This window comes from Glycine soja, chromosome 18 (assembly GCF_004193775.1).
Source record: "Glycine soja cultivar W05 chromosome 18, ASM419377v2, whole genome shotgun sequence".
NCBI classification, from domain to species: domain Eukaryota; kingdom Viridiplantae; phylum Streptophyta; class Magnoliopsida; order Fabales; family Fabaceae; genus Glycine; species Glycine soja.
The window spans coordinates 17,329,765-17,338,263 of NC_041019.1; the positions used below are offsets into that span (position 1 = coordinate 17,329,765).

An 8,499-nucleotide genomic window follows, 5' to 3' on the forward strand; every position below is an offset into this window, starting at 1 on the left:
CTGTTATCTCATTAATTAATTTGCATTAAAAAAAATAAGAATTAGATATTCACTTTTAATAAATAAAAAAAGACACATTATACTTTATTCCTTTAAAATACCGGTGCAATACACCCAATTAAAGATTGAAGGTAGTAATGCCTTTTCCCCTCCCAATTAAATGAGTTCCCGTCTACCACATCTATACTCAGTACTGAATAATTATGCCATGAAAAAAAAAAAGTCAATGCAGAAAATATCATTTCATTTGGCTTCTGTTACATTCTCTACATTACAAGCTCACAAACCATTGGTTTGCTCCTTCAGCAATCGCTGTAGTATTCAATTTTATGATACACCTAGGCCTTCTACTTTAGGGAGAATCGAAATGAAAAAAAAAGAAAAGAGGTTAGTTAAACAATGAATGAATATGTGGAGGTCATAAAGGTCCTCAGTGCCTATGTACATAAATATATTATGATCATAGACTATGTTATCTCATGTTGCAACATAGGGGCTTTCCCTTTTGTTGCAACTTGTCCCACATACAGGTCATTTGTCTTGGAGATTGGTAATGTGCAGTGTAGTAATCTTCAATGCACCCAAATTGGCAGAACTTGAAGCTGTGCACATACTCAACTGGCCTTGAACTGTTGAATTGCTCTACCCACATTCCCATGCTAACATCCTCCATTTTAAATAACTACAACACATTGAATTTGTCATCAATAAACAGCCAACACTTTCGCCCAATATGTCAAGACACAAGTATATATAAACAAACTAGCAGACTTAAACACATTCATGCAAGTTCACATGCACGTGCACGAACACACAAGAAATGAGGTAGAGACTGGCAAACACAGTCAAGGACAAGTAAACAAGTAAAGATCATTTGTGAACATACTTTTAATCTGTGCTCCTCGAAGTTGGATACAATGAACTGGGCAATGTCTGCAGAGATTGTATAGCCTGGACCATTAGCATAGGTAGGATACTCTTCCTCTGACCATTCCTGATAGTTATGAACAACAAATTTCAAACAAAACAAAAGGCATAAAACAGTTAGCAGTTTTCTCATGCAAAGCAAAGGCCATGTCATGTAATGACAATTTCAGTCTTGAAAATCCAAGGCAATGAGTGTCACGAGTATTTGCATAGAACTTCAAAACTCAAGCTCATTGAAATGCAATCATGTTACGTGTGAGTTGTAACTCCTACAGTCATATGCCTAGACAGAATATTTGATCAGTTAAGAGCAGAATACTAAATAATGTTCAGTAATCATCCACTCAGAATCTCACAACATGCAGAACTTCAGTTAATGACTTAGAAATTCAAATGCACAACTTATATCAAATGATTTCATCAGCCTGTCCACATGGGATTCTAGGATGAAGATATTTAGGCAACAAACTTTAATTCATATATGATATATTCAGAAAGAATACCCATGATCAAGGTCTTAGTAGTTTCTTTAAATACTCAAATGTAAACAATAAACCTTTGAAGCATTTTGGGAAAGTTAAAACTGTGGCTACAGAATTAATGGAATTTCAACAATCACCAATACTGCATCTAATAACAATTTGCAACCATGCACTACAAAAAACAATTAGTAAAAAACTCAGTAATGATAAAGAAAAAAAAGTAAGCAATTGTGATTAAGCCGTAATCCACGATATAATATAGTAAGCTAACTAAACATGCCAAAGAAAGATAGGCAATAAATAGAAATCATAAAAGCAAAACTATGAGAAAAATCATACCTCATATGTTACTGCCCATTTGCCAGAACGTAGGGGCCTATGGTGGTAATTCATATTTCCTATATAGAGACTTCTACCACTTCCTACTTTTCTTGCTTCGCTGATGATAGACTCTATTCTGACAAACGTGTCATCATCACACTTCATGATATACTTGGCAGCCACTGAGCGAATCTGCAAATAACCATTTTCAATAACAGCCAATAATATACAAGAAACTGAGATAATATTCTGGGAACAGAAAATTTAAAACACAAATGAGCATTATTCAACTCTGCCATTACTCACCCCATATTCAGTGATAGCTATCGTCTTCAACACAACAAGGTCATAATGATCCATGTAGGGGACTATAATAATATCGCCAAAATAATCTGCTTCTTTCTTTATCTCCATATTTAAATCTTTCCTTCCATGCTATTATATGAGAAATGAGAAATGAAAAAATAGTAAATATTTTTAACAAAAGAAAGGTAGTTGCAGATTATATTTATCATTATTGGTGGGTAGGGAAGATGCATTCACTCTTACCAAGGCAACAAAGAACCGAGATACGACATTTGAAGATTTGATTAGTTTATGTTGCATCCATGATTTCCTTACTGCCATCCGCTCAGCAAAATGGTTGCCAGCAGAAAGTATTCCAATGAAAAGCTCCACATTCACGTGTACAAGAGGTGGAGCTTTCCATTGAGGAAGCAATTCAAGATGCATCTGTGGAGCAAAACTTGGATGTGATGTGGGTAAGGAAGCTGCATATATAGAGTGCACATCAACATCCCCTTTTATGGATAGACCAGTTGAATCCTCAAGAGAAAATCCCTGAGAATATAGCATAAAAAAATTAGATATGTCTGAATTCACACAATAAAAGGAAACAAAATCAGTGTACCAACCGTGCGATAGGGAAAAGATGTCACATGCCTTCCATCCACACTAACATGGTAGCCTTCCATGCCAGCACTCACGGTGAGAACAAACAATCTAGCCTCTACAAAAGGGTATGGCCAATCTATAGTAACCTTCTTAGTTCGCCCAATCAGTCTGGTTAACCACCATGTTGCCTTTGCCTCTTCTGCATGGCTATCATCATCACGAATCCACTTTTCACATTTCACCTGTCCATCAACTTTATAAAGCACATAAAATCAAGAGGTCAATGCCTTGACTCTGATATGCTAAAGAGAAAAATGAAGCACACCAAAGAAAATGAAAATGGAAATAACTGAAAGCAGTTGTTCCTTCTTTCTTTAGTCTAATTCCCAAGATCATAATACAGATCATCATGAATCAACTAATGAAGCACCTAATGCATCTTTGCAGTGTATGACAAACCCCCTACAGCTACATTCAGTTCAATGCCATTGGAAATAAAAAAATGCATATCATTCTTTTAATTTTTAAATGCATTTCACATCCACAATTCAAAACCGGGATGCCAATCGAAGAAAACACACAACATTAGCAACCTTTTCTAAACCGAAAAAGAGAAAGGTTGAAATGAATCACCTGTATCCTCGTCAGCTCGGGACTTCCATCCCTCACACCTGAGAGCAGAACCCCACTGCATCCTGTAACAAGTGTTCTGCTCAATCACAGGCCTCCCACTATAATCCCCCTTCAACCTGGGATTGAAATGCAGTATCCTAGGAGGCTCTTCCTTGTCCACACTCTTCAAACCCTGAAGCTCCATCATGAACTGCGACACCATTACCTTTCCCTCCTCTTCCTTCACCACAGATATCTTAGGATCGTCCTCCCAGTGAGCCCAACGTGGGGTCCCCACAACAGTCACGTGAGACCCCAATGTCAAACCACAAGGAAGCACCATCACCATGACCCCTTTATTCTGCTTCCTCAATTCAGACCCAGATAATGAAATTGAATGCTGACACGAATCAGAAAGGTTCTCAGCCTTGAACCTTGCCACATTCATGGTTTCTTTCACACTCTCAACTTGTTCCCAGAGCCTCTTCCCTTCAACCCAAGCATGCCTAGCTGCCTTGTGGAGTTCAGAAAACATGTTTTCTTCCACAGTGGTGTCATTCAAAGCCTCGATGAAACTCAAGGTGGAAACTTTCTGCAAACCCTGCAAGGCTTTTCGATGCAGTGAGCCTTGGAACACCCCTTGTGAGGGAAAGTTTGAGGCTTTGCTGGAATGGGTACGTTGGTGTTGATCTTCATTCCCCAACAATGAGGACACTGACACAAACCTCGTTCTGAAACCAAGAGAGGTTTCGATTTCGAAGGTGGTGAAGAGCAAGTAGAGGAACATCACAGCCATGAAAATTTGAAGAGGTTTAGGCCTGTTGGGTAGGACCAAAAATGGGTATAGCTTCTTCACCCTCTTCATTGTTCTAAAAAATCACAAGTTTTTTTGTATCAAGTTGAATAGAATGAGGTGATTGGTGATTTCTAAACCCTCCCAGAAGAATCAGAAGCAATGGGAATTTTTTTTTTTTCGTTTTTGAGTAACGTTCAATGCATCAACAATGGCTATGGCCTTTGGAAGCTTAGCCGTAAAGTGGAAAAGAATCAACAGGGGCCAGCTTGTGCACACCCAAATTTTAATCACATAAATGCAAAAAGAGAACCAGAGAAAAGCCTTGTCTCCATGTAAAGATTGAGATTTTGTTAAAAATTGATTATTTAATTTTTTATAAATTTAAATTTAATATATTATGTTGTAGAGTTTCGTACCACCAACATCAAGTACCTGAATCAATTAATTAATAATTTTGAATTCTAATATTAACTATGTAATTGCTTAAAATATATGAAGGAAGAGTTTCATGTTTATAATATTTTATCTTAAATAAAATTATCTTTCGTAAAAATTTGTATGGTATGATATATGTACAAAAGAAATGTAATGAAATTTTTTATGCTATTATTTAATACAGTAACATTATGTTTAAATTATATCTACTATCAATATGAATTTAATTTGAAATTATAAGATTAGTTAAATGACCAAAGAGAAAAGATGTCATTGGCTCGAATCTTTCATTAAAGAAAACTAATAATAAATTTTGGTTGATAAAAAAAATGAAATTGATTTAAATGAAATTCAATTTATAGTTATTTAATTAAAGTTTGGTTCAAATTTTGTAGATACACAAAAATCTCAATAGGAAAAAAACATTTTTATTAAAGATGGTGAAACATCTTTTAATAGAAAATAGTTATTCTTGGTATATGTGAGAGATCATGAGTATTCTCAATCCACTTGGTCAAATAAATATTGGTGGATAAAAAAATTGATTTAAATGAAATATTATTTACTTAATTAAAGTTTGGTTCAAATTTTATAGATAGACAAAAATCTCAATAGGAAAAAATTCTTATTAAAGATGGCTAAATAATTTTTTAATAGAAATTAATTATTTCTTATCCTAGGTCAAAAGATTACAGGTGTTCTTCAGCCCATTGTTGCATAAATTATTTTTTACTCATATGAACGTAAACCTTACACGATTGTAAGTGAACCTTACACGATTGTGTAAATCCACTAGGTTAATAGAAATTAATTATTAATAAAGTTAATAAATACTTACTATTATAATATAATAGAAAAAATATTATTAAAATTACTATATTTCTGGATTTTAATTTCAAAATACATATTCACAACATTTTATAATCACAATCTATTAAACCTTGTTTTTACAAATTTAGAAAAAGAAAAATGCAATCATCTAATAATTTATACCAGCTGAGGTGTGAAAAATTCTCTTTTATGTTATGGGGCAGCATTGAAGAGTTAGAGAGACATGTGGTCATGAAATGTACACCTCACATTCTTCAGCCTCCAGCTCCAGCTGGGGTCAACTTGTTTTTATTCTCTATCAAGCAACAGAATTTGGCTTTTCAATAAAATAATATAAACTTAGTTGCTTTACATTGCATGAGTTAAAATATTGCTCTCTTTATTTTAATAAATTAAAAGGTATTACTTTACATAGAAGAAAAGGCTTAGAATTGTGTGGGAAGATCGAAAAAAACAAAGGAAAAAGTGAATTTGTTTTGATTTTGAAAGTTTGAGTTGGGAACTGGAAGACCGTTGTAATAACGAGTTCTTTTGAAGTGTGGGGACCCTTAGCGTGGGAGATGGCTTTTGGACACAGAAGAGAATGGCTTGGAGATGGTGATGCGTCCAATCCGGTGCACTTGAAATGGACATGTCACATGTTGTTTTTAGGCATTTTGTTTTCCTTTCATTTCCCCAAGAGCGTGTTTGGTAACAGGAAATATTTAGTTGTCGACGAGTTCATGGGAGATTTAAACATATCCCCAATGTGGGAAATTTCTTGCAAATGTGGGATTAAAGTGAAAATGAGATAGACTCCAAACATAAGTTTGAGAGATCGGGTAGGATGGTACACAATTGTGATTTGATTTTTAAATTTTATCTGTGTGGATAATTCACGTGACAATAATTTAGTGATGTATATATTGAAATAGAAATTATCAATAATCCATGTGTATTTTATTTTTTGGAATAAAGTCTTAAACGCTTATACCCAACTTGACCTATAATGCAATTATCAATTACTCCAAATTAACTGTTACCCTGTGTTTGGATGGAGAAATTTAATTAGGTAAAGTATTTCAACAGAGATATTAAATTACCTTTCAATAATCTAATATGTTTGGATGAGGTATTTTAAAAGTAATTAAAATGTTGTCATTTTTACAAAGTATTTTAATATACTAATTTGAGAGAATTTGAAATTCTCATTAAAAAGCAAAGAAATTAAAATTCCCTGTAACCCTCTCTCAGCACACCACACACTATGAACAAGCGTTCTCTCTCTCATCGCACGCACACCACGAGCTCTCTCTCCCTCTCAGCACACCATCACAAGCTCTCTCTCTTTCCCTCTCAGCAGCATCACGAGCTACCACTCCCTCTTCGTGACTTTTCTTCTTCTCGCTGGTAAGTTCCTCTCTCCCTCACTCATCTCTGTTTTTTTTTTCTTTTTTCAAGTTTATGTTTGTTTGATTTTGATTTCATTTTTGTAGTTATAAGGGTTGCTTGATTTTTTTTATTTATGTTTCGTTTTCTATGAGATTGAAAGCCTATAAAGGATGCACAAACCACTGCCACCAACTCTGGATCTGTTTGTTTTATGAAGCATCTCTTCTTATCTAAACAACGATTTCATGATTGCAACTTCCACTTTATGCTGCCCATCATTATAATTATTTGCGTTATGGGCAGAACAGACCCTGTTGCTACCATGGATTGCAGACATGTCCTATTGCTTCCTTTAAAATTTGTCCAACTTTGCTTTCCATTTTTTGGTTTTGGATCTCTTTTTAGTTTATGTTTTTACTAAGCATTTAGTCCTTTTAATTTTTTGAAATTGTTGTAGTCCAACTGAATTGTTCCAAGTCAACATAAATTAATTGAGCTCAATCCAATCTTTGACGTTTTGGTCCTTAAAATTGAGTTTCTCCTTGTGAAACGTTTGCAACATGCAAACTTGCCAAATGACAATGGCGAAGTGAAAGAGAGGTATAGAAAACTTGGAGAGTAAAAGGGGACCACAGGGAATATACACAAAGATAGAGCACTAGATAGTGGACCTTGGAGAGTTACAAGTGATTAGGTTGCAATTTATAACAAGCACACTTACTCTTTTGAGTAACTTCATGAGTGCATGGTGACTAGGTTCTACTGCAACCTTTTGTGAACCAAGGTTTTCCATGTCATGCCTTCAATTCATTAGGAGCTGCCCACTTGGTAAAACTTGGTCACTGATCAGAGTAGTGGCTGGTTGGGTAGTTAACAACACCTCCTTGAAGCAAGTATGAACAAGTTTACCCTCTTCTTAAGGCACATGATTTTGAAAATGTTATACCTTTGTTGTGTACATATATATTTTTCAGCAAGTCTGTGTTTAGAGTTCAAACCTTAGAAGACCATTGACCCTTTTGTGAACTCATTCATGAGTTTAGGCACATGATTTTGAAAATGGTATGTATCCCTGTGTTGTGTGCACTTTTTTAAGAAACTCCAAGCTAATGACCATGGGTATCTGGCTAATCAGACCACTGTTAAGAAACCAAGAAGGTAACTAAAACAGAAAAATAAACCCAACTGAATGAAAAGAATACTGTCTTTTTATTCAGTTCTAAGAAATTCACAGCCAGAGTCAATGGCTCCTAGACAGACTATGCCTTTGTTTGATTTAGAATTATGAAAGTACTTCTACAAATTCCAATATAAAACTGCAAGTTTCAATAATATTAATTTTTTTTTTAGGATTAAGACCATTATTAAGAAGAAAAGGTTTGTTGTTTTTAGAGTAAAAATACTTTTTAACTCTCCCAACTTCAATCCAAACATTCATTATATCTCTGCTAATTCTCCAAACTGGAGTAACAGGAATCTCTTTGCACCCTCTCCCAAGGCCCACTTCCCAATCTTCCCTAATAACTCCCTGACCACGTGACTCGTTACATTCAGCATAACAAACTGCAGCCTCCTAATTCTCTACCTGGTACCCTTTCTTTCACCTATAATAGAGACACTCCAAACCTTGCTCTCCCATCACACTTCTCTACTTCTGGATTACAGACCTTGACAAAGTCATCTCATCTCTACCAAATGAAAGAAGACAGATACCACATGCCTTACGCGGGTTTACAAGGATCACAACCAAATTACATATACTAAAGAAATATGTAATTGGTTAAGACTTAAAGAATTAAGAACTAGTTACTAATTAGTTACTTCTCATAT

The 8,499-nt window shown here is 34.9% G+C and overlaps 1 protein-coding gene across 1 annotated transcript; it reads right to left on the reverse strand.

Annotated features, from left to right (window-relative positions):
* Nucleotides 1-209: 209 nt before the first annotated feature.
* LOC114395412 (hydroxyproline O-galactosyltransferase GALT6-like) lies at nt 210-4,327 on the reverse strand. Its single transcript, XM_028357187.1, has 7 exons — nt 3,258-4,327; nt 2,645-2,877; nt 2,280-2,570; nt 2,037-2,165; nt 1,749-1,922; nt 887-994; nt 210-682 (listed from the first exon to the last, which is right to left on the reverse strand). Exons 1-7 carry the CDS (start codon nt 4,099-4,101, stop codon nt 473-475), a joined length of 1,989 nt encoding a protein of 662 aa, XP_028212988.1. The 5' UTR covers nt 4,102-4,327; the 3' UTR covers nt 210-472.
* Between the last annotated feature and the right edge of the window lie 4,172 nt (nt 4,328-8,499).

What these genes read in the sequence shown, in the direction of transcription:
- LOC114395412 (XM_028357187.1), bottom strand. Translation starts at nt 4,101, where the DNA reads ATGAAGAGGGTGAAGAAGCTATACCCATTTTTGGTCCTACCCAACAGG. An exon ending in AATGGGCAGTAACATATGAG is followed by an intron (nt 995 to 1,748) that starts GTATGATTTTTC and finishes CATAACTATCAG; the next exon opens with GAATGGTCAGAGGAAGAGTA. An exon ending in TCGAGGAGCACAGATTAAAA is followed by an intron (nt 683 to 886) that starts GTATGTTCACAA and finishes AATGTGTTGTAG; the next exon opens with TTATTTAAAATGGAGGATGT.